Source organism: Tetrao urogallus (genome assembly GCF_951394365.1).
Source record: "Tetrao urogallus genome assembly, chromosome: Z".
Lineage (NCBI taxonomy): Eukaryota > Metazoa > Chordata > Aves > Galliformes > Phasianidae > Tetrao > Tetrao urogallus.
The window spans coordinates 543,543-569,392 of record NC_136816.1 but is presented as its reverse complement, the minus strand read 5'-3'; the positions used below and the strand labels follow the sequence as shown (position 1 = coordinate 569,392).

Genomic DNA, 25,850 nt, shown 5'->3' with positions numbered 1-25,850 from the left:
ACCAGTGGTAGCTACGTCACCTCCTATGGATTTTATACATCCTCTTTGCACTGACCATTGCTGGCTCACCATCCGCAGCTATACCACATGTGCTGACAAGAGTTAAAGAAAATCACTCTTATGTATTTTTTTTACTGCTTCTTACAAATCAGAGATATAGCTGTGCCTCTCAGTGGCACCAAAGGAGCCATTTCTTCAGTGACATTGTATTTGTTATCAACATCTCCAATGAAAACAACCAGCAGTTATAAATGTAGCATCAGGACTTTTACCTACTGTCAAAACTTAATATTTGAAATTAGCATCTTTACTCTCCAATTGCTTTTTTTTTTTTTTTAATACAGATTTTTCCTGTTGCCTCAGTTCAACCAGCAACAGACTAGTGAGATAAAATTATTTTTAAAAAATTTTTTTGTTTTTCAATCAGGACACATTATATCTACCATGCTTTCCATTGCTTAACAAATTCAATGTCAGGAAATGATTTTGAATTTTTCTGTGATCAGGCTTCCTGTCAGGTAGCTAGCTTTCACAGTCCAGTTTAATTAAAAAAAAAAATAAAAAAAATGTAGAGGTGACTTTTTCCAGTTCTACCACTTTATTTTTACACAGCATCTCCTGATATGTGTGGAATGTGGCAGCATGTTTCTGCATATAATGTCTTTTGAAATCGTCATCTCTGAAAACTGACACACTTTCTTCCTAGCAAATTAAGCACAGTGCCATATCATTTGTCTGTGCTGCACTGCACCCTCCCCACGTCCTGGGGCCAGGCTGCTGGGAAGGGCAGATCTTAGGTTGAGGGACGAGGTTTAGTGAGAACTGTTGGTGATGGGTGGACTGGGTGATCTTGCAGGTCTTTTCCAACCCTGGTGGTTCTGTGGAACGTCTGCTCCCATCAACTGAGAGACTTCAACAGGGCTGTGCTGTGATGCTGGAAAGCCAAATCCAACAGAGAAGAAGCATCCCCGTGATGCTGTGTCTGCGGAATAGCTGTTGAGAATGAAACTGTTTCACCCCTGGTTTTTAGTTAATCTTTCTGCGTTTCCTCTGGCTTCCCGAGGCTTTCTGCACAGGCAAAGGGAGAGAGAGGGTGCCAAGCTTGTGATTTTGATCATTCTCAAGTCCTGGCATCCCCTTTGCCTTGGAGACCTTCAACCGCATGGCCCTTGCAATGTCCATCATCCTGGAAAACAACAGAAAAACACTGTGTTACTGGGGCAGAGAGGCCCTTTGAGGAAGACACTGCAGAAAGAGAGACAGCTTTTTCACCTCGAGAGAAAAGCTAAGAGGCAGAAGCAAGCAGGATGTCTGCTTGCATCTCAACACAACAACGACAACATAAGCTGGAAGTATTTAAAGACTACAAGGCAGAGCCTTGCTGTAGAGGCTAAAACACCACCAAACTGGACACAAGCACCTCAGAGAGTATTATAAACCCATGGTGCCTTACTCAGTGTACACCAGGCTTGGAAGAAAAAAAAGAAAGCAAGCAGCCTGTACTAGTTTCCCAATGGAATCTTATACTATGAGTGACAGGATGGAGAGAACCTAGAACAAAGGAAGCATCTTCTCTGGAATGGATGCCCAGGGAGGTGGTGGAGTCACCGAGCCTGGGGGTGTTCAAGGAAAGGCTGGATGTTGTGCTGAGGGACATGGTTTAGTGGGAGCTGTTGGGAATAGGTGAACGGTTGGACTGGATGAGCTTGAGGTCTTTTCCAACCTTGGTGATTCTATGATTCTCTTAACTGCTGAAATACAGCAGTCCTAGATGTGAACGGAAGGTCTTGGTTGAGATCTGTACTAAGTAGGGCTTGGTCAAGATGTCACAGGCCAGAACATACCTGGAGACTTGTCAAACACAGAACAAAGCATGTCTAAGCAAACGTAGCAAGGACATGAAAGTCTGGGACCATGAGGACACATCTCAGAATCCTCTCAGCTGACTTTACATCTTTGAAAGACAAAAAGATTCAGATGGCAAGAGATATCTGGTGCTATTCAAACAAACCTCCCACTCTAAGCTATGATCATTCCAAGGCTAAATCAAATGGCTTTTGGCCAGATGCCTCATCTTCATTTTTTCCAACAGGTTGCTGCTTCCCTCACTGTTTTTCTTACCACCATGCTACAGTCTATGCTCCCAGCTCCAGTACAGCACTTAAAAGCAAAAAACTTTGGTATTAACTGCAGAAAATGTCTTTTATTGAAAAGCTTACTTGCAAATAAAATTTTAAAAAGTATAGAAAACCAACACCAGATTACACTGTTAAAGCCACTATTAGGCAACAAAGAACAGAACTGGAGGCAAAACCCAGAAATCTTTGCAACAGGTTTGACTATAGAGCTTAAAAGAACAAGAGGCAGCTAACAGCTCTGATAACTTCCAGTTATCCCAGAATCTCTAAATTAAATCCTTCTAGGAGAAGCCCCAGCTTCTAGAATGTTTTTCACAGTGGTACTGAAGGGGCTTTGTCCTTTCCGTTCCTTCCCAGCGGCATCACCTCTAAACAACCCCAGTGGGAAAGATAAACGCAGTGGAGCTAGGCAGCAAGTGTCTTTGGAGTCACCACAACTTGCAGAACAGGAAAGGCTGGGACCCTATCATACACAGCTGAGCAGCTACCAACAGGGCCACCCGACCCACTCCCAAACAGAAATAACAAGCTCAAGCATCATCTGCCTGATGAGCTAATGTCTGCTGGGAGATTTCCCAGCAAGCTCAGCAGGCTGGCTGATTAGTTATGATCAATTCCTGATTTATTCTGCAGGAGCCAGAGAGATGTTACAGTGCAAACTGCAGTGGAAGAGCTCTCAGTGCCAGAGAGCTGTCAGGCTCTGCCTGACACCTGCAGGCTTACGCACGTCTTGCAGCTAGCAGCACAGAGACACCACCTGGCAGGAGAAACGTTATTTCTCCACAGAAAAGTTAAGCCTAGGGAGAAACTTCCCCAAAATTGAACATGACAAGCATTGTTTGCCTGGATGCTTACACTGCAAGTTGTTTTCTACCCGTTCACCTTCACTGAGCTGGCACTGGGAGGAGCAGCCAGAGCGCTGTGACATCCAGACACTGTGACAAACTGAAGAGATGATGTGAGCAGAGCCTCATGAAATTACATTGCAAAGTCCCACACCAGGGGAGGAGCAGCAACTACATGCCTGCAATCTGCCTGGGAGACAGAAAATCTGTTCCTAGCTTTCCAGCTACAGTTGGATACAAATCTGTACTTGCATCCAAACTGGTAACTAGCTGACACAAGATCTCTGCAGAAAGAAGGGATACAGGGGACTGCTCAGTGAGGAACAACGTGATTTAGCAGACAAGAAACAGCACTGGGTAGCACCTGGATAGGTTTTCTGCCATTTTGATGCTGCCTGCCTTAAGTTTTCCCACTTTCAAATAGACGAAAAGCCTTACAGTGCACCTGACCAGCTTTGTGAAAGCACCCTTTCAAAGCTCCGAGTTGTTTAACCACCCCATTACATGTAGCAGGGCTCGAATTTAAAACTTCAATACAGAGTCCAACTGCAATTTAGAAATCTCACAGCAGGTATCACTGCACTATTTGGGCACAGAAGAGGCTCCAGAACTCTCTTCCCACAGATTGCTTGCACGAGGACCATAGGCATCTTAACAGGTGTGAGCAAATATAACTCACCTGCTTTCATGGAGCTTCAAGTCATTCTGCAGGACAGTGAGGTCTATTTGGAAGTTTTTAATGTGCAGAGCCAATGCAATGACATATGCTGCAATTTTAGTCTTCAGTGATGCAGAGATTAAATTCTGAACACTAAACAGCAAGAGTGAGAACAGATGAAATGCAGAGAGTTAACAAACCCAAAAAATAACCATTTATGAGGTGCAGGCAGAAATGGAGCCCCAGTTAGCTATGACAAGCATTTCCTAGGCATGAGAAAAGAGCTTTAAGCAACACACATCTCTGATCACAGGGGCCTTCAAGGTCTTCCTCACCAACTGCCTGTTTCTGTTCAAAAGTGGAAATGTTTACTGGCTTACAGACCTGATTAAATCACTATCTACTGACACTTCTGCCTCCCAGGCACACTGGCAAGAGGACAGCAATGTGAAGCTGAGCTGAGGGTACTCACTGCAACCATTAATGGCACCTGAAATACACAGCACACAAAGCAGGTCTGAAAGCACTTATTTTGACTGTTCAGCTCTGGTCTGAGTCTTTACAGACAAATGCTCCCTCTGGCCCATTTGGACTCAAACTTTCTTCTTAACGTCCGGTTCACAGCAAATAGCAGCTGTATGTTGGCTGAACCATGGCAGTTAGGCTTGTTTTGTGCAGAGGCTGTTGGATTCTTGAGGAAATGCACTGAAGCAACAGCTATAATTCTTCTCACTCTTGCTGATAAAGTCAGCCTGGTGATGCTGGCTAAATTCACAGGCACAGGCTTGTTTATGCACACATGATTCTGCCTCTCCCAGTTACATTTTAGACCTGCATTATTCATGGATGAACACCAGTCATAACAGAATATTCTACCTGCCCTGGTCTGCTACTCAAGAGAAGCTTCTGCTGTTTCCACTTTGGTGCAGTGTTATTTGATAATGACTCTGTGGCCCTTCAAGCTGTATTCCACACCATTTGAACATCAATAACATCAAAGCAATCACAGCTCCTTACCTGCCATTGTTGTAGGTGATTGAAGTGAAGTTCTTCATGATTTTCCTGCTAATGATGTGAGGGCATTCAGGACCCATCGGATCTAGGATAGAAAGGGGTTTCACAGTGAGCACCAAGACTAGTTATTTTCACATCCATTTCAAGCCTTCTGGACTAATTCCTGTTGGATGACTCCTGCATCTCCACCCATGCAGAAAGATGTTTACAGACAGACTTACCTTCCTCACCCATCTTCCCTGTCACTGAAAATGATAACGTTGGAATTTTTGTATGAAACAGGAGCACAAGGTCTGTGAAATACAGCAAGTCCTGAAAACTACAACCAAAACATCTGTGTGGTGCTTTTGAGAAAAGCAGTTCCTGCCATTTCATAAGCAACATTTTGAAGACTGTCATTCACATACTGAGATATTAAGCAAAGTCTGACATGAACCCCCATTCTTGAGAACACAGAAACACCTAAAGATTGCACTGTGTATGTATGTCTCTTGCAGCTAAAAAATGGAGGCTAGATGAGGGAGAATGCTGATAGTTTCCCGCCTCCTGGCTCAGGAGTAAAGTTTGATAATACAAAACGTGTTTTTGGGTACAGAAACCATGAACTATCAACAAACGAAAAAAAAATCTCAAATTCAGATCTAAGCTATTTTATCTCCTACAGATAGGATCTCACAGCAGAACCCTGATGTGTGACAGTTAGAAAGGGACTGAAAAGAATGACACTTGTATCTCCCAGCAGATGCAGATCTAAAACTCCACAGTGACATGGAAATACTGACCCTCATCATAGAATCACAGAATCCCAAGGTTGGAAAGGGGCTGCAAGAGCATCCAGTCCAACCGCCCTCCCATCGCCACTGCCGCCACAAGCACTGAACCAGATCTCGCAGCTCCTCATCCAGACGCCTCCTGAACACTGCCAGGGACGGCGACTCCACCACCTCCTGGGCAGCCATTGCAGTGCCTGACCACTGAGAGAAAAAGTTCTTCCTTATGTCCAACCTCAACCTCCTCTGGCTCAACTTGCGGCCGTTTCCTCGGGTCCCGTTTGTTGCCTGGGAGCAGAGGCCAAACCCCTCCTCATCACAGGGAAGTTCAGGAAGTTGCAGAGTGCAGTGAGGTCTGCCCTGAGCCTCCTCTTCTCCACACTGAACAATCCCAGCTCCCTCAGCTGCTCCTCATAAGAACTGTGCTCCAGACCTCTCACCAGTTTTGTTGCCCTTTTCTGCACACGCTCCAGGGCCTCAGTGTCTTTTTCATAGTGAGGGGCCCGAAACTGAACACAGCACTCGAGGTGCGGCCTCACCAGAGCTGAGTATAGGGGACAATCACCTCCCTGCTCCTGCTGGCCACACTGTTTCTAATGCAGACCAGGATGCCGTTGGCCCTCATGAAACAAGCTGAACTGCAACTGCTGCAGGTAGCCATTTATCAAACGGGTAACTCCAGGTAGCTTCAGTATTTGTTATGATAGTAACTACAAACCACGTCCCAGCAAGTAGTTGAAAAGGGGAACAGCTGAAAATTCTCTTACGCTTCTTCTTGATGATTTTCAGAAAGCTGAACTTAATAAGGATGTCCAGAAACCACAGGCATCGAGCTATGCGATCCCTGCTCTTCTCATCAGCAGGCAGGAACTTCAGCTCCTCTAAGACAAAGGAGCAATGGCTGAAGAGGAAAGAGAGGAAGCATGAGGACCAAAGAATCAGGGACTAGCTACTTATTAGAACCGTACACAACACACCCTTAAATTCAATGCACAGCTCTTTCAGGTTAGAATAGTTCCCTGGATACTAATACTAATGCTGTGTGCACATTTTCTTTGTCCACCAGTCAGCACATTCCTGCTTGTGGCACTACACAGATCCCTGCACTGCAGAAACCACAAGTTTCTGCCTAGGCACAGAAGGGAAGCAGTGGAAGTGAGCTCCTGCTTGTGCTTTACCTGCTTACTTCAGCACCAGGACTTAACACAAGTCCATGTCCATTTGCAAAGCCACACCAAATTCCAGTTACGACAGTATGTGGTGCTCAGCCACAGGCATGCCATTCTTAGCACAGATCTGTGCCCCATACCTAGGCATCTGCCTTCATCCCACACTTTGGATTTACTCCCTATCTTTCCCTATAATCAGTTCCCAAAAGGACAACTGCACTGTTGCACACAGCACCTTTTCTCCCATAATGTTACACCTCCACGCTTCCAAAGATAAGCACAGAGAGATGGCTGGACCTAATGTCTTCCCTTTGGACTGGAGACTGTAACTATCCATACTGCGGAGCTGCTAAAGCTGCTAACAGCTGCCATCCTGCCTGTAAGAAGAACCACATTTTCACAACGCCAGCTATTTTAGCTATTAAAAAGCTGCTTGTGTAAGTATTACCTTTTCTCTTCTGTTTTCTTGGTGATTTCTTCTGGAGTGATGTTAACAAAAGCTGCTGCTGGATTCTGCAATGCTTCATATTCTGCTGGGGACAGAACTGGATGGACTTTAAAGAAAAAAACACGAGGACCTTCTTTCTTTACTGGTTCTGAATAGCTCATAGTGAGATACAGTCTGTCAGCTCTTGCTATAGGAGGTGTGGGGCAGGGAAGTGGGGAAGAAAATTATAAATCAGCAGGATGTGACAACAGAACTTGCAAGCGAAACCAAACGTCTCTGAAGTATAGTGGCTCAAACACAAAGAATTTCTCATACTTTTGGCCTCACTGCTATGCTTAGTTGAATGGCTCCCAGCAGGCAGGCACAGTATCCCCCTCTTTATAGGAAGGAAGAAGAATACAGAACTGAAGGCTCAGCTCTGCTGTCACATGCCTAGCAGCACTTTCTCCCACATGCCAGATTACCAACAAGGAAGTTTACAGGCAATGGAGACCACACTGCCTCAGAAAAAGATACTGTCCTCAAACTTGTAAACATTTTCTGGTTTGTCAGCATCTTCATGACATGGTGGTAGGAAAATGGACATGTTCTGGTCATCATCTTGGGCCACATCCTGGATCAAAGCTTTGGAGTGAAGAAGAAAAGAAGACAACATTTGGACCATGCAGACAAAGCCATAAAGAATACAATCAAAGTCCATGACTTCTTGTAAATACAAGCCAACTCAATGGGGACTTTGGATCAATGCTAGTTGATAGCCCCTGCTCCAGAACAGGTAACTGGAACTGTTTAGTTTGGAGAAGAGGAGGCTGAGGGAAGATCTTACTGCTTTCTACAAATACCCAAGAGGAGGTTGCAGTGAACCTGGACTCTTTTCACACGTATTCAGCAACAGAATGAGAGGTAATGGTCTCAAGTTGCACCAGGGAGGTTTAGGTTGGATATCAGGAAAAATTTGTTCTCCCAAAGTGCTCAAGCATTGGAACAGGCTGCCCGGGGAGGTTTTCAATAAATGGGTAACTGTGGCACCGAGGGACGTGGTCTAGCAGGCGTGGTGGTGATGGGTTGATGGTTGGGCCAGATGATCTTAAGAAATCTATTCCAAACTTAACTGATTTTGTGATCTTGAGTTGGAAGGGACCCACAAGGACCATCAACTCCAACTCGACTCCTGGCTCTGTACAGGACCACACAAATCTCATACTGTATTGCTCAGAGAGCGTTCCAAGTGCTTCTTGAATCACTTCTGTGAACTTTCTGCTACTTAAGATTCAGAAATGCCCTAGACTAGAAAAAAATTCAAGGCAAGAAGTGCTCCAATATGAACTGATTGGTACAATAGCACCTCTTGTTTCTACAGTGTGTAAAAACATTGTTTTGACACCTGGTGTCCCAATGGACATCCATTTGGCCCAGAGAAATTCGTCAAGCACAGCAAACATGGAGTATGGAACACAAGGGATAAGAGTTCTGAAGCTGATGAGAGATGATAGTCAGCAGATGTCTCTCCCATTCATAGCTAACGCAGGTTAGAATCCCACAAGCACTGCAAGAAGGGAGCTCTGAAGGTCTCAAGTCCAGCTATCTGTTTGGACTAGGAGTGCCTCCAGCACTACGTCAGAGGAGCCCTGGCTTTGTACAGGCTTTGGAGGTCACCTAAAGAACAGTGATCATACACCTCCCTGTAACCTGTCACAGAACTGCACTACCCTTCAAGGCAACAAGTCTCTCTCTCCCACAGCCTGGAGATTACTGCAACTTCTGCTGCTAACACTTTCTGTAAAGCCTTACAGTGCTGGGAGAGGTTAGGCTCTGACTGCCCTTTCAGGTAGCTGTGGACTGTTGCAAGCCTCCCCGTGGCCTCCTCTTTACTGGACTAACCAAACTCAAAATGCTGTGATACTGCTTAAGTCAAAAGATACTATTTAGACCATTTTCCATACGCTGTGAACCTTTTTGAACCTTTGAACCTTTTGTTAATGAACAAACAGTTAATTAGTGACCCTTCTCAAGCCAGGTGAATTTTATGTTGGTAGAGCAATGGATCTACTATCTAATGTTGGTAGTCCATGGATCTCTAGAACACCAACAAAAACAGGCAGAGATGGACACTGATAACACAGGAGCTTTCCCTCACCCGTGCAACGCCCGCACTAAGCCCAGCCAGATAAAAAAGCAGCTCCTTTTCCAATAAAAATTGGCAAGTTCCTCAACACGTGCCCATCTCAGCAGTTAAACCAACCACCTACCTTCTTAGTCAAGGAAAACACCTTTCTTCTTCCTGCCATATTTGGCAAGGAATGGACAGGAAGAAGGTAATTGTGATTGCCTTCATCAACATCTTAGACAACATTCTTACCTGTTACCCCCTTTGCATCTATCACATCTGCTGCTGCTTTTGTCACAGCTGTATTGAGAATATCATTGCCCACTGCATTCATTCGCCGAGTGTTCAGAGCTCGCTTCTGCTTGCTGGTACCAAAGGCTTCAATGCACAAATCCACCTGTGCGTAACAGAGAAGCAAATGACAACACACTGCTGAACTCCAGACACTTTGCATGAAGGAAGAATACCCAGATAGCCACTGCTTGTTCCACATTTACACTTTTACAGTAATCTCAAACACATCACTGGGTACAACCCAAGCATACCACAAAAAATGCACGAGGGCGTGTTTTGCCTGGCACTGTGGACAAGGCTAATGTAGTCAGGAAAACACTGCTAAGCTAGACACTAACAACATGCTGCCTCAAAAACTTTCAACGCACGCAAGAAGCGCCGGCCCTGCAAAGTTTGTCCTGCAGCAACCAAACATCTCAGCCTCAGACAAATATCTACCGCTGCACGCTGGATAACTACAGCAGAGTGTGATACTGGGTTTCAACCTTACCTTTTCCCTGTAGGATTTATTCTGATAATCCCTTGTGTCATCAGGAATTGCATTATCTACAAAAGAATAAAAATTAGTATGCTTGGCTTGCAGCAGGCAGGAAAGTGCATGTATTTGGTACCCCTTGAGCTCTAGAACATTACAGAAGGACTAGGTACTCCACTTCAGGATCTTCTCTACAGGATTTTGTTAATAAAAGAATATATTGAATACAAAAGATCGTGTACCTGAAAAAAAAAAAAAAAAAAAAAAAGAGGGAGAAGCAGGACAATTTTTGCTACAAAATCTCAAAGTGTAATACACAGATTGCAGCAATACTAAACTCCTATTGCCCACAAAAGAAAACAGTTTCTTAAAGATCATATTCTTAGGGTTATTTCAACTAGATTCTGTAGTTCTGCTGGTGAAAAGCTTCTCTCTTTTCCCCCCCCCCCCCCCCCCCATCAAATGACTCAGTCTGATGATTTCATTATTTCCAAGCTTCCCTCAGCAGGAGAAGGCTGCAATTATTCCAGGCAGTGACAACTTTTTTTCTAAACCTGGTATTCCCAACCTCCCACCCCAGAGCTCTCTGCTTAACCCCTTCCCTGAATTTCAGCTATGATCTTGCTCCCTTCCTTCCCTCTTCTTTCATGCCATGCTATTCCCCAGGTGCAGAGAGAGTGAAGCATCCTCCTTCCCTCATTCTAAGACAGTACAGCAGAAATGAGGAAATAAGAGTCGGAGGAAACAGAGGGCAATGCTGTCAGTAGCCAATTAATTAGTTGCTGAATGCATACATATTTCCAGGATGCTGTGACCTTGATGCCAGGGTTAAATACAGACTTGTCCTACCTGACAGTAAGGGTTGCATGTTGAATATTTCAGCATTAAAGACTTCCATTTGCCCAGAATCCTTGTTTAAAACGCCAAGAAAATACCTGGGGAGAACAGGTGCGAATGATTACCAGTGACAGACTCAGAGCTGAGAAAAATGAATTTGCCATCTCCAAAACAGGTTAATTTCAATCAAGTCAAATCCTTCTCATTTCACACTTCAGAGGAGCAAACCCAAACAGTTTGCGCTGCTCCTCACCACAGAATCATAGAACAGATTCACAGAATCCCTACAAAATGGAAGGGACCTTTAAAGGCAGCTCCATCGTGCTGCCCAGGGCCTGACTCAGCTTTGTTCTGAAGGTCTCCAGGGACGGGGCATCAACCACACCTCTGGGCAACCTCTTCCACTGCCTCACCACCCTCACCGTACAAGATTTTTTCTTTATATCCAACTTAAATCTGCCCTCTTTAAGCTTGCAGCCATTTCCCCTTTTTCTGTCACCACAGACCCTGCTGAAGAACTCTGTCCCCTTCTTTCCTGTAGCTCTGCTTTAGATATTGAAAGGCTGCTACCAGGTCACATCAGAGCTGTCTCTTCTCCAGGCTGTACAGACTCAGCTCTCAGCCTGTCCTCATAGGACAGCTGCTCTATCCCTCAGATCCTTTTTGTATCCCTCTTCTGGATGTGTTCCAACAGCTCCATGTCTCTCCTGTACTGAGGACTCCACATTCGCACACAACTCTCCAGGTGAGCTCTCACCAGCACAGAGTAGAGGGGCAGGATCACCTCCCTCACCCTGCTGGCCACATATCTTTTGATGCAGCTCAAAATGGATGCAGTTCGCTTTCTGGGCTGAGGGCACATTGCTGGCTCATGTCCAGCTTCCCACCCACCAGTACTCCCAGCTCTTTTTCAAAAGGGCTGCATTCAGTCCTTTCATACCCCAGCTTGTATTGGTAGTGAGGGTTGCCTCAACCCCGGTGCTAGATCTTGCATTTGGATTTGTTGAACGCCAGGAGGTTCACCACTGCTCAAGCCTGTCTAGGTCCCTCTGAATGGCATCTCATCCCTCTGGTGTGTTGACTGCAACCCACAGTTTGGTGCCATCAGCAAACTTGCTAAGGGTGCACTCAACTCCACTGCCAGTGTCACTGATTAAGACATTAAAGACTACTGGCCTCACTACTGAACTGTGGGAGTCACTGATCTCCATTCAGACATGGAGCTATTAACCACCTCTCTCTGGACTTGATTCTGCATCCCGTTCTTCTCTCATTGAACAGCTCACCATATATTTTCAATTTGGAGAGAAATATCTAATAATCCATATCATGACCCTCTCAAAAGAACAAACACAAGGACATTAAATGGCTGGAAGTCCCTCCCCTTAAGAGTTCTCTGTAATTCTGCTTACTTTTCATTGTGTCACCCCACTTTAAGAAGTCCCTGTAGTCAGAGTAGAGATAAACCATGAGCAAACAGTGCAGGACAAGTGGAGCACATTCACAGGGTACAGCATTTGCTAACAGGAGCCTGACACACACGTTACAAGCACTTCACAGCTTTGCAGGTTAGACATAACAAAGTAAGATGGTTTTACGTTGATTTTCCACCTACTCAAGAGGTTCTTCTACCAGAGGATGAGAAAGATCTCCCATACAAAATAATTCTCACGAATTCATGGGATTTGCCTCAAGGCCATAGAGATCACCTTCGTAAACCTGGACATTTCACCAAGGCTTCCAATTACAGCATGAGGCACAGACAAGTTATTAATTCATACAGCACTACTGTACTGTGGCCCCAAGTTGAATGGTGACTAATAATCCACTGGGTTCCTGAATAAAAGATGCTGATCTTGGAAATTAAGAAGGAATAAAGCTGTTGTCCCTAGGTTTCAGCTATGTGCAGACATCTTCCCACCTTTTTCTCAAGCAGAGCTATACTCCACTTATGTGTAAGCAGCTGCCAGGAGCGCATGTCTACTGCCCAAATCCTCTGCATTCACATCATGGGCTCAACGAGAACTCATCAGCCAGCTCTACAGAAGGCTACAAAAATATTTTATTTGTGCAGTTCCTCTGCCTTCACCTCCCTGTTTCTGCCAGAGTTGCCAGCTACCCATACCTGCATAAGGAGTTACATTTCATAGCTCCACTGCTGAAGTTATTCCCCACATATGAAAGCCTTTCAGTTTCTGAAACCTGAAAAACAAAGGAAAATTGAGTACATTATTTAAAAGTGCATATTTCCCTGCACAAACTTTATTCTCTCTCGTGACACAAAGCTTGACATTGCCACAACCACCATATCTTAAAGCAGCGGAAGCAGTGTGTGAAAGAATCAATAGAAAAGAGCATTATCTATTAGTCAGCTTCAGATACTAACTGCAATGCTTTAGGTTGCTTAACACAGTTACTTAAAGCTTCTCTAAGTCTACAAAACAAGCCTTATGGATATCAAAATGTGCCAAAGGGCAAAGAACTGTGGAAAGCCATCATCAGAAGGCAGGGGAGCTCAGTTTACAGCAGTTTTCCACGCTGCATTCAAACCTTTAGTATCATGTGGTGGCTATGATTAGCCAGCTGAAAACAGAGCTGGCACAAACGGCTCTGACATACACATTTTTAAGTATTTGCGTCTCTACTCGGGCGTAGGATATTCCCCCTGAGGATTTTGGCTCAGAAATCATTTATTCGTCCGCTGAACCACGCATGCGGACAGCCGCAGGAATTAACAACGCGCTGCCGCGCGCCGATCACATCCCGTGAGAAGGTACGCGGGGCCGCCCAGACCGCCAGGCCTTACCAGGATCCTCCGCCTCTTCTTCCGGGGATTGGCCACATCGCTGCTCCGGTAGAGGGAGAAACGCACGGCGTCGGGCCGCTGCAGCCGCCCATTAGAGAACGTCACTGCGGGCAGAAAAACAGGCCGTGAGCCTTGCCCCGGCGCTGCTCGCCTCCTAGCCCGGCCCCGCGCTCTCCTCACCCAGCAGTGCCGGCTGCTCCTCCTCAGGGTCCCCACGGTAGCACCACGTCGCGGCGGCCATAGCGCGGTGCTCGCAGTAGCGCGCCCGGCTCGCTTACCACACGGCCCGAGTGCCCGCGCTGCTCGTTGGCTGCCGCCGCGGCGTGATGGCGTCACTTCCGGCCGACACGGTGAGATCGCGTCGCTTCCGCTCGAGGCGCAATTACGCCTCATTTCCGGAGGTCGAGGCGCGATTGCGTCATTTCCGGTCGACGCGGCGAAAGGGTGGGAGTGGGGGTGGAGTCACGGGAGCGGGCTACGGGGCCGCAGGGCCGAGGAGCAGGGCCGCGCCCGGCCCTTCCCGCCGCCCAGTGCGCCGCTGCTCCCCTTCCCACAAGCCGTGCGGAGGCAGCGGCTGGGGGCGGGGATCGCGGGTGAGCGGGTTGCCTGCGAGAGGCGGGGTGGGGGGGCAGCTGGGGGCTCGCGGGGCGGTGGCGCGCGGGGCGGGGCGCGGCCGGCCTCACGCGCGTGCGCCGGGCGCGGCTCCGCCCCCAGACAGAGAGTCGGCGCGCGGCGGGTTTGGTGCGCGCAGGGCCCGCGCGGACGGTGAGCTGGGAGCAGGGCCGGGGCGGCCGTCTGCGGGAATTCCCGCCGCTGGGATCTTCTGCGGGCCTTCTGCGGGCTGCCGGTGTCCGGCCCGGCTCCGCCGCAAGCATCGCTTTACCGGCGCCGGAGGTGGAGCCTGGAGCAGAGCTGTTCGGGTCTGTAACGGCGGCGGTGCGCAGGAGCGGTCCTCTGAGGGAGGGATGCAGCGCCGGGATGTTTTAACGGGAGGGGGGGGGGAACGTAAGGGACTCCTGGCGTGCAGCCTTGGCGTGTACGGGAGCCGTCTGCAGACAGCAGCCGTTCCCCGGAGTTCGTGTGACGGCCTGGACCGCGGGGAAACGGATCCTGAGGTGGAGTGCGAGAGAGCAGGCCTTCCTGTCTCACGTTTGTGTAGTTACTGCGTTGCTTGTCGTAGCTGTGCTGTGGAGGATGGCGCTTGGGAGGGAGGTACTGACTGCACTGATAGCACACGGCAGCTCCCTCCCTACCTGGCGTTTCTGGCAAACGGCTCAGGGCGTCTGTTACAGGCACCTCACAGCTGGTGGGTTGTGTCTCATGCTGACAGACCCGTGCGGTGGATAAGCTGGGAGCCATTCTGCTGCTGTGGCACTGTGCTGTAAGTCTGTCTCTTACAGGGGAAAAGTCAGTCGGCACTGATGTCTGTATTAAGCACAGCACGCAGTTCTGTCTTGGAGCTGACTGAATGTGCTTAATTTCTTCCTCTGCCCTTTTGGAATTGTTCAGAAGGACTTTAATTCAGCATCCGCAGATGAAAATTATGGCAATTGTTATTTAATAAAATATTTCCATTTCACATCATCATGTGTGCTGCGTAGGTTGCTCTGAAAGTAATGCCTCCTGTTTATTTCCATGGAAACTACAACAGATAGATCACTTTGGTTTGGCCATTACCAAACACCATTTTTCAACACTCTCACCACCATTAGCAAGTCATTCTCTCCAGTGCTGAGCAAGGACTCACATGCCACCCTCATCTAAATCTGCACCAGTGGAGGTGACAGGTGTCACCACTGCTGAAACGCATCATCCATCACCTCACTGTGATGGATGATGCACATCCATCACACACACCCTCTCTTTGATCTCCATAAAAGTTCAGCAAGTGTTGATGAATGTCGTTGGGTGCTGGTTTTTCTGTATGGAGGAATTCAGCGGTACATTTCTGCTTCATATGCGCTTCCATGTTGCCATTTTGTCAGACTGCCCCTCTACCTGCCACCTGTCACATGGCTGTAACAGAATGTTGGTGTGAAGGTTCAACCTCTGCTGCCATCCCACCAACATCCAGCTATGGCGTTCTGGGCCAACACAATAAAATAGAAGGCATTACTTTTGGAACAGCAGTCATGAAATACACGGAGCCTTGTAAGTCATTCGTGTAGACTGACTTCCTTCTGTAGGTGGAATGACATGGTTAGAGTTTTTTAAGTGAGTTTTGGAAAACCATAAGTAGATAATTCAGCCATTCTCAGATAAAATCCAGCAGCCTTTGGTTGGATCAGTTACGTGGATACAGTTACATCCTTAGGTTGAAGAGAAGATACTAAGGCAGCCTTTGTGGAGATGACAAGTAGTTTTTATTATTCTGATACATGGCAAAAACAGTTTTCCATGGCAAAAACAGTGTTCTTCAGCAATTGAAACTAGTTTCTAATTCTACCAAGTATTTAAAGCCTTTCACCAAGGCGCTGTGAGAATCATCGGGGAGGTAGGGCAGAGTTTGTTTAAAAACTTTTAGTAAATAGCGAACTGGAGGAGCTGGCATTAGAATCATCATACTGAGCGAGCAGATGTGATGGTGATGCTGAGCTGCCTGTGCCTGCTTTCACCTTTGGTGCTCCGTGCAGCTCTCTGGTTCTGCCCGTTGTTTGTAATTCCTGTGCAGTGAACCGAGATTCCTGTGTGGAGAAGGTGGCAACCGAGTTTTCTTTTCAATGGCCGTTCTCTGAGAGCAGGGTGGTTCCTGGTGCGTGCTGCCACGGAGTCGTGAAGCAGGAGGAAGGTTGCCTGAGCTGGTAACTGTACATTCAGATTCTCACTGATGGTAGTTCATGGCAAATGGGATCCTGGGCTCCATCAGGAGAGGGGTGGTCAGCAGGGACAGGGAGGTGATCGTCCCTCTCTACTCAGCTCTTGTGAGGCCCCATCTGGAGTACTGTGTCCAGGTGTGGAGCCCTCAGTACAAGAAAGACAGGGAGATTTTGGAAAGGGTCCAGAGGAGGGCGACTAAGATGATCAGGGGGCTGGAGCACCTGCCCTATGAGGACAGGCTGAGGGAGTTGGGCTTGTTCAGCCTGGAGAAGAGAAGGCTGCGGGGCGACCTCATGGCAGCCTATCAATACCTGAAGGGAACCTACACCCAGGAGGGGAGTAAACTCTTCAAAAGGGCTGACAATAGCAGGACTAGGGGAAAGGGATCCAAGTTGAAGGAGGGAAGATTTAGGTTGGATGTTAGGGGGAAGTTCTTTACAAGGAGAGTGGTTAGGCCCTGGAACGGGCTGCCCAGGGAGGTTGTGGATGCCCCGTTCTTGGACGTGTTCAAGGCCAGGTTGGACGGGGTCCTGGGCAACCTGATCTAAATGTGTATGTTTGGTGGCCCTGCTAGACAGGGGGGTTGGAACTACATGATCCTTGAGGTCCCTTCCAACCCGGGTGATTCTGTGATTCTGTGATTCTGTGATCTTTCCATGCCTTTACACGCCATTGTTGCCAGTTTTGTGCAGCAGCCTTCCCTGCTGTCCCCTGCATAAAAAAATCAACTAATGATGATGATGATACTAGTTTTGTTAAAGTGTGTCATTGTGTCACTCCTACAAAGCCTTTGTGTTGTTGGGAAGTTTGTTTTCTCATATCTTGATACAGTTTTCTGGCTTCCTAGACTGAAGACCAAAAGTAGAATCCATCTTTTCTTCTTTATTGATTTCCTGGAACCTTGCTTTCGTAACTTTTAAAGAAACTGTTGTCTTTAAGTCAGTGGTACTGACCTTGTAGCTGGAGCAGTAATCTGAAAGAAGTACTGTTTAGTCTGTTGAGAGGTCTGTTGCACTGTCTGTGCAGCACTGTGTGTGTGCTGAGGAGCTGCAGACAGCCTTCGTGGCAGATAGGATATCAGAGCACAGCCACGTTCTGTTCTCTTACTGAGCCTTCTGCTGAAGTGTGATGATGCACCCTAGGGTCCAGAGAGCGGAATGTGCATCACAGAGCTGGGAAGTGGTGAAGAAAACCATGACGGCTTTCACAGCCTGCCATCAAGATGCTATCAGTTCTTCTGGGTAATCAAGAGTGTCTAAGAAATACCTAGCATTTTTTAGAAAGCTTTCAGGTGTTCCATTTAGAGCTGCTGTTTGCAGCTGACAAGGCTAGGCCGTTGCTGCTTATTGAGAGGCTAGTGTTGCTATAGATTGCAATATGGGTTTTTAATACTTTTCAAATGATGAGAGAATATGACATTGTAAAGTAAACTCTCCTCTGGAAGGTGGGTGCAGTCAGCAGCAGCTTTTGCAGTGCAGTTTTCTGATTCTTAGGCAAGTGGTAATTCATCCTCCCTGATTGTATGGAGACAAACGCTATGAGATGAACGATGTGTGACACCTGGCAAAGCAAAAACTTAAATGAGCTGCTCTGAGTTAAATTGTCAGTCATCAGGATTGTTACTTGCTGATGTTTTTCTGTGTCATTTTCACACACAAAGAATGCTTTTCACAGCAGGCATTTGGCATATTGGTGCTGATGTGAAGGTAACATGGTGGCTGCTTTAGTTGTACGGAACAAGGCCGGAATTCATTTAAGCTACTGCTAAGTAAAGATCCCCTTTTTCCCACAGTTTGGAAATGCCATTAGGTCAGAGAGTGAGTCATGCTTCAAAGTGGTCAAACTTGCTCAAAATGTTGAAGAAACTTAGGGTTTCTATTTCTTTCTGTGTCTGGTTTACTACTATCCATCCAGCCTGATTTTCTTATTTTTATTCGAAAAGCATGACTGCCCGTGGGGGGCTAACTGCTGTTACCAGTTATTCCTGTGTAGATCCAGATTTGTGCTTCAGACTTTGCAAAAGCTTTTTCAGAGATGCTTTAATTGTAACACAGTGGTTAAACACGGCACAATTCTATGGTAATGTTTTGTAAAATGTGATTTTAAGCTAATTGCTCAACAGTTATTAATACTGTATTGGCACACTGTCAAGTATTGGCTTTCTTCTAGGAATTCCTGCAGGTTTGGCACTTTAGAATAGCAAAAGCACCTAAATACATAATTTTTTGTGAATGGGCTCAGAGATGCAAATATCCTTTGTTTATATGATGGAAAAAAACAAACAAACAAACCAAAAAACCTCAAGGTTTTTTTTTGGTCTAGCTCTTAATTGCGTATTTCATGTGTATCTGTCGAAGTGGTGCCCCTGGATCAGGGTAATCACAGACAGGAATACAGTCTAGGCAATTAACTGATTGAGAGCAGCCCTGCAGGTGAGTTGGGTGCTGTGGTGGGCGGAAAGTTGGGCATGAGCCAGCAGTGTGTGTGTGCCCAGACAGCCGGCTGTATCCTGGGCTGCAGGGGGTGGCAGCAGGGCAGGGAGGGCACTGTTCCCTCTGCTCCGCCCTGCTGAGGCCCCCTCTGCAGCACCGCGTCCAGGCCCGGGGGCCCCAGCACAACAAGGATGCGGAGCTGTTGGAGCAGGCCCAGAGGAGGGCCACGAAGGGGGTTGAGCACTTCTCCTGCAGTGAAGGGCTGAGGGAGCTGGTCCTGTTCAGCCTGGAGAAGGGAAGGCTGAAGGGAGACTTCGCTGTTACCTTCCAGTTCCTAGAGGGCCCCACAGGGAAGCTGACTTTGACTCCTCTGCAAAGGGTGTAATGGTAGGACAAGGTGTTTAAGCTGAACGAGTGGAGACTTAGGTTATGTATTAAGAGAACATTACTCATAGGGTGGTGAGGCCCTGGCTCAGGCTGTGCAGAGAAGCTGTGGGTGTCCTGTCACTGCAAGTGCCCAAAACCAGGCTGGATGGGCCCTGGACAGCCTTGTCTGGTGAGACACGAGCAGTCCATGGCAGGGAGGCTGGAAACACCTCCACTACCTTGAGCACACTGTGAGTCCTGGCTGCCTGAGCCAGGCAGTGCCGGTGAGACACAGGCAATGCTGTGGGGATGGGCTGAGAACTGAGAACATCTGCCAGAGGCACACAGCATAACCCAAGAACATCTCAATAGGTTCATACCTCACAGACACACTCAGCCAGAGGCCAGGTACAAGCTGAGTTGGGCTAGGCTCTGCCATGACTCAGTGTATGCAGTGGAGGGCCGTGAGGTTGCATCCATTGCCTGGTGACATCACACACTGTTAAACCAAAAACTCTTGCTGAGTGCTGACACCCGAGAGCTAGAGAGGGACACTGTCAGGAGGGAATTGGCAGGACAAGGAGCACTAGTTTAAAGAGAGTAGATTTGGACTGGATGTTTGAAAGAAATTATTTCCTATGAGGGTGGTGGACCACTGACTGGTACAGGCTGTCCAGGGGAGTATTAGTGCCTGTAGCAGGGGGTTGGAACTGGATGATATTAAAGGTTCCTTCCAACCCAACCCATTCTTTGGTCCTATGATATGATTCTAGAAATGTGATTCAGCAGTAACATTCATCCAACATTCCCTGGGTCCCTAGAAAATGAACTGGAAGCTGTGAGCTTCATGAAGGCTGCAGAAACTGGCTGCTGGATCCATTTCTCACAGTCGGAAGCATCCATGTCCTAAATCTGGATAGATGCTGGTCCATTGATGGGATACCTGACTCAGTCATAGAATCTTGGCACTGTAGGATCATGGAATCGTTTGCGTTGGTATCTGCAGAGAGACAGTTGGTATCTGCAGAGAGACGTGTAGTGCTTGGAGTTGTTCTGAGTGGAATGAAGAGGGTGTGCTGCCCGTGAGTGCTTCAGGGGAGTCTCTGTGGCCAGGTTTTGCTGAAAGTTGAGGTCTGACTGAGACCTCAGGACCGTGTATGCCAGAAATAGACCTATCAGAAACATTTGCTATTGACTTAGATACTTTGCATATATTTACTAATCTGAAGTAGTCCATATCTCACACCGTACTGTATGTGTATGATATTTAATATGTATATGACTCAAACTTAGCTTTCTGCTTTTCAAACGAATCTTGTGCAAGACCTCAAGTGCTCTGTGGGGTCTGTGTTTGTGGATTTTGGTTTGAGGACTTTAGCCTTTATGGTGAAATAAAAAAATGTGAAGCCAGATTAGCACTACTTGAAGCACAACTGGAGGTTGTCTTGTTCCAGGTACACTGAGGGCTCAGTCATTTTTCTTGGTGGCTTCAAGCAGGAGCATTTTCTGATTCTGAAATCACATCTTTCCCATCATCTCTGGCTCAAATGTGTTACTTTTCTTTTTCCAACCAGTGTGCACTGCACATTGGTTTGAGTGCATTATTGCACCATCTGGAGAAGGAGGCTGTTTCCTCAGACTGTTTGTTACAGGCAATGCGTGAGCTCCGTGTTTTATATGTATTGCAGTGCCTGAAGCTCTGTGAGATGACCTGGAATTACGCAGACTGGGGAGTGCTTGGCTGCCTGTCCTGCTTTGCACCTGATGACCCTGGGAAATGAAGCAGTTTTTGCTGGGTCCTGCACTTCTGTGCATCTGCAGTGAAGGTGCAACAAGAACAACCTCTTTTTCAGTTGTAGGTGCAGCACACTCTCCTGCCTTGGCTGCCTTTGCAGGAGGTGGTGGTTGTGGTTCAGTGCTGATACATTTTGTGAGGCTGTTGTAGCTGAAAAGCAGTGTTGATTCCAGCCTTCAGGAGAAGGAGCTTCTGTGTCTTGTGCTGGTAGGTTCTTGGTGTTCTCTAGGATCTCCTGTCTACAGACCACAGCACTGGACCTGGGCAGGTCATCCTTGAATGTTAAATGGTTGACTGGAGGGAGAGTGAGTTGAAAGGAAGTTGACCAGGATCCAGGTCCCTCAAGCATAAGCAGTGATGGTAGCCTACAGGGAGAGGGAGAAATAATTTCTTTGGTGTTGGGGCAATTGCAGGGCCTCCCTGTCTGCTTCTCCTCCTCTTCCTAAACTCTCCCTAGATCTTGTTTTTAACTCCTGAAGCCATGGGCAGTGTTCTCTCTGGTGTAACACCTGGCCCATCTCAGAAGCAAGCAAAGAAGACAAATAAGGAGGTGTTTAGCAGTCCATTTTTGACTTTCCAGAGAAGCCTTCCTCCAGGCTGCAGAAGAGGAAGTCGTAGCATGGTGGTGGATGGAACAAAGCAGGCCATTAGTTTATCCTGACGTGCGAAGGCAGACGGCTGTTTGGCAGCACTGGTTGCTAGAGCAGCAGTGTCCTCTACAAATGTTGTATTCTGCCCCTGGGGCTTGTAGCTCTTTTTGCGTTCCCTCTATGATCCTTCTTTCTTGTTGCCTGATGTCACTAAGTTTCAGGGTCTGCTGCCTGGTTCCTCTGCTATTCAGAAAGAATGCAGAAAGGATTTCCTCACTTTTCCACGTGTTACACTTCTCTTAGAGAAAATGTGCAGAAATAAAAGCTGTGCCATTCTAAAATCTTTCTGTCCTGGTACCGTTTCTGTTTGAAGATGCCCCGCTTTACTTTCAAACATTTGTAGTGAGAGAGAAATAAAATCACTTGCTATCTGTATTATTGCATCTTAAAAAAAACAGTTTTGTTTCAAACTCTTCCATTTTATTACATATCTTACTCTACAGGGATAAGGGAGATTGACAGAATACTTATTTAATCTCATTACAGTGCTTACTTGGGGCATTCAGACATCGTAGCCTTTGTGTTGCTGAACTAAGGGATTTTTGATGCCTCAGTAAGGCTGGACCCTCAGCCCTGTTGGAAGGCATAAAATGCAATTTCCTTCAGCTTTTAAAATACCTAGGAACCAATTAAGGTCTGAGGCAAATGCTTCTCAGCCATCTCTGACTTCTGCTGGCAGGAATTCCTGCTTTTCTGTGTTTACGTAAAGCTCCATTCTTTTTGTCAGGGAGCAGGGTTCCCAGTGTAGTGCAGTACATGGCGAAATCTTCCTCAGGCTCGTAGCTGTGGTGTGTGTTGTGTGCCGTGGAGAAGTGGTAGGCAGGTGAGTGCAGCTGCACCTTTGGCTTGGGAACGTCAGCTTGATGTTTTTCTCCAGTCTGACAGCTGGGAAGCAGGGGGTGCTTAGTCACATTTTGCATGACCTAATGATTACAGGTTTTTTTGTTGTTGTTTTGTTCTTTTAATTAAACCAGGATTAAATATTTTACTGAAGAATATCTTACAGTTTGGATGGCAGTTAACAGGAGGATGAATGGCGTTGCGCAGCTTGCAGTGGAGCTGCCCACAACAAGTCTGGCACTGGGGTAGCTGTTGTGCCGATAGCTCCATGACAGTCTGTTTTTCTCTCCCATGTGTTCCTTTGGGAGACGGCTAGTTCTGATACAGCAGCGGTGTGGCAGTTGATGAATTGGTTACTGTGCATCTGCCTTTTAGCCATCATCTTTCGTTGTTAAACCCAGTCCCTCTGTGACTTAGGTAGAACCTCAGCCGTTTTTAATATTATTGTCTCTTCTCTTCTGTTTTATAGGATCATGGATTTTCCGGGACACTTTGAGCAAATCTTTCAGCAGCTCAACTACCAGAGACTTCATGGCCAACTTTGTGACTGCGTCATTGTGGTGGGAAACAGGCATTTCAAAGCCCATCGCTCCGTTTTAGCAGCATGTAGTACACACTTCCGAGCTCTCTTCACTGTAGCAGAAGGAGATCAAACCATGAATATGATTCAGCTGGATAGCGAAGTGGTGACAGCAGAAGCTTTTGCTGCCCTCATAGACATGATGTACACTTCCACGCTTATGCTCGGAGAGAGCAACGTTATGGATATCTTGCTGGCTGCATCTCACTTGCATTTGAACTCCGTTGTTAAAGCATGCAAGCACTACCTTACTACCAGGACGCTGCCGATGTCTCCGCCCAGTGACAGGGTTCAAGAGCAAAACGCACGCATTCAGAGGTCTTTCATGCTTCAGCAGCTTGGGCTGAGCATTGTGAGCTCCGCGTTGAATTCCACTCAGAGCTCAGAGGAGCAGCCGAGCGCCATGAGCTCCACGATGAGAAGCAACATAGAGCAGCGCTCCGCTTTTCCTATTCGCCGTCTCCACAAGCGTAAACAGTCCTCTGAAGATCGGGCCAGGCAGCGAATGAGGCCTGCCATAGATGAGGCTGTTTCTGACGTGGCTGCAGAGAGTGGGCAGTCGGTTGTTCATTCACGGGAAGATTTCTTCTCACCAGATTCACTGAAGATAGTGGACAACTCTAAGGCTGATGCTGTCGCTGATAACCAGGAGGACAATAATATTATGTTTGACCAGCCTTTCGGTGCTCAGGAAGATACTCAAGTGCCCAGCCAGTCCGACAACAGTGGAGGAAATATTTCACAGATGTCCATGGCATCACAGGCAACACAAGTGGAAACCAGCTTTGACCAGGAGGCCGCGTCTGAGAAAAACAACTTCCCATGTGACAATCCAGAGGTCAGCATAAATGAAAAAGAGCACATGAGGGTGGTGGTTAAATCGGAGCCCTTGAGTTCCCCGGAGCCTCAGGATGAGGTGAGTGATGTCACTTCCCAAGCAGAAGGCAGTGAGTCTGTTGAAGTGGAAGGAGGAGTTGTGAGTGCAGAGAAGATAGAGCTGAGTCCTGAGAGCAGCGATCGTAGCTTTTCTGACCCGCAGTCTACTACAGACCGGGTAGGAGATATCCACATTATGGAGGTGTCAAATAACCTGGAACACAAGTCTACTTTCAGTATCTCCAATTTTCTGAATAAAGGCAGAGGTGGCAGCTATGGAGCTAGTCAAACTACTGATGACAACATTCCGAATACAACGAGTGACTGTAGAATGGACAGTGATGCTTCTTTCCTGATGAGTCCAGAGTCAGGGCCCGCTGGCGGTCACTCGTCTGCCACAGTCTCTCATGTTGAGAATCCCTTCAGTGAGCCTGCGGAATCCCATTTTGTTAGACCAATGCAGGATGTGATGGGTCTTCCCTGTGTACAGACTTCTGGGTACAGGGCTGCGGAACAGTTTGGTATGGACTTTCCAAGGTCAGGCTTGGGCCTGCATTCTCTGTCGAGGGCGATGATAGGCTCTGTAAGAGGGGGAGCCAGTAGCTTTCCTGGCTACCGCCGCATAGCCCCCAAAATGCCTGTTGTAACCTCTGTCAGGAGCTCCCAGCTGCAGGATAACTCGCCTGGTTCCCAGCTGATCATCAATGGGACCACTTCTTTTGAGAATGGGCATCCTTCGCAGCCTGGTCCTCCGCAGTTGACACGGGCGTCTGCAGATGTTCTTTCGAAATGCAAGAAAGCCTTATCTGAGCACAATGTCTTGGTTGTTGAAGGTGCACGCAAATATGCATGTAAGATCTGCTGCAAGACTTTTTTGACCTTGACGGACTGTAAGAAACACATCCGTGTGCACACAGGAGAAAAGCCTTATGCCTGCCTGAAGTGTGGCAAACGGTTCAGTCAGTCCAGCCACCTTTACAAACATTCCAAAACAACCTGCCTGAGGTGGCAGAGTAGCAACCTACCTAGCACTTTGCTTTAACTGCTTGCACCTCCTAGCCTGAATGAGAGTGCCAGTACAAACTCTTAACTCTCTGAAGCACTGCAGGAGCATTAACACTATTTTGCTCAAGCTAAGAAGCTGCTTTCGTAGGTCTGTGAACAGTTGTGTGTGGTTGTGCCACACGCTAAAGTCTTGATTCTATAAATTGGGGATAATACCATACCTACCTCACAGGGGTGTTGTGAGGATTAGACAACTGTTAGCAAATAACTTTGAGGTCCTCAGAAGTCTGTAGGTATGTAAAACATTATTGTTACGTACATGCAGGCTTGGGGCTCAATGGGGATACGGTCCCTACATCGAATTTCCTTTGCAAAACAGAAGGGTGGAGGGAGTGAGAGTGTAATTGTCTCACAGAATAACGGAATGGCATGAGTTGGAAGGGACCTTAAAGATCATCGAGTTCCAACCTCCTTGCCGTGGGCAGGGTTGCCACCCACTTGATCAGGTTGCCTAGAGCCCCACCCAGCCTCCACAAATGGGGCATCCAGAACTTCTGTGGGCAGCCTGTTCCAGTGCCTCACTACCCTTGATAGTGAAAATTTTCTTCCTCATATTTAATCTAAACCTATTCTCTTTTAGTGTAAAGCCATTACTCCATGTCCTACCATTACACTCCCTGAGGAAAAGCCCCTCCCAAGGTTTCCTGCAGGGCTCTCCAGGTATTGGAAGGCTGCAGTGAGATCTCTCTGGAGACTTTTCTTTAGGCTGAACAATCCCAGCTCTCAGCCTGTCTTTGTCAGAGAAGTTCTCCAGCCCTCCAGTATCTTCGTGGCCTTCTCTGGACCCACTCCACCTGCTCTTTGTCTTGTACTGGGGGCCCCAGACCCAAATACAATACTCTGGCTGGGGCCTCACAAAGGCAGAGCA

At 47.2% G+C, this 25,850-nt stretch overlaps 2 protein-coding genes across 2 annotated transcripts; one reads left to right on the top strand and one right to left on the bottom strand.

Annotated features, from left to right (window-relative positions):
• Positions 1 to 1,026: 1,026 nt before the first annotated feature.
• POLR1E (RNA polymerase I subunit E) lies at positions 1,027 to 13,802 on the bottom strand (the record flags this gene model as incomplete). The annotated part of the gene is made up of 12 exons (XM_079548660.1): positions 1,027 to 1,186; positions 3,663 to 3,794; positions 4,659 to 4,740; positions 6,193 to 6,326; positions 7,043 to 7,139; positions 7,559 to 7,666; positions 9,402 to 9,546; positions 9,934 to 9,989; positions 10,768 to 10,853; positions 12,881 to 12,957; positions 13,562 to 13,665; positions 13,742 to 13,802. 12 exons carry the CDS (start codon positions 13,800 to 13,802, stop codon positions 1,027 to 1,029), a joined length of 1,242 nt encoding a protein of 413 aa, XP_079404786.1.
• Positions 13,803 to 22,934: 9,132 nt separating this feature from the next.
• Positions 22,935 to 24,959, top strand: ZBTB5 (zinc finger and BTB domain containing 5; the record flags this gene model as incomplete). Its single annotated transcript, XM_079548461.1, has 1 exon — positions 22,935 to 24,959. The coding sequence occupies one exon, from the start codon at positions 22,935 to 22,937 to the stop codon at positions 24,957 to 24,959; it is 2,025 nt and encodes a 674-aa protein (XP_079404587.1).
• Between the last annotated feature and the right edge of the window lie 891 nt (positions 24,960 to 25,850).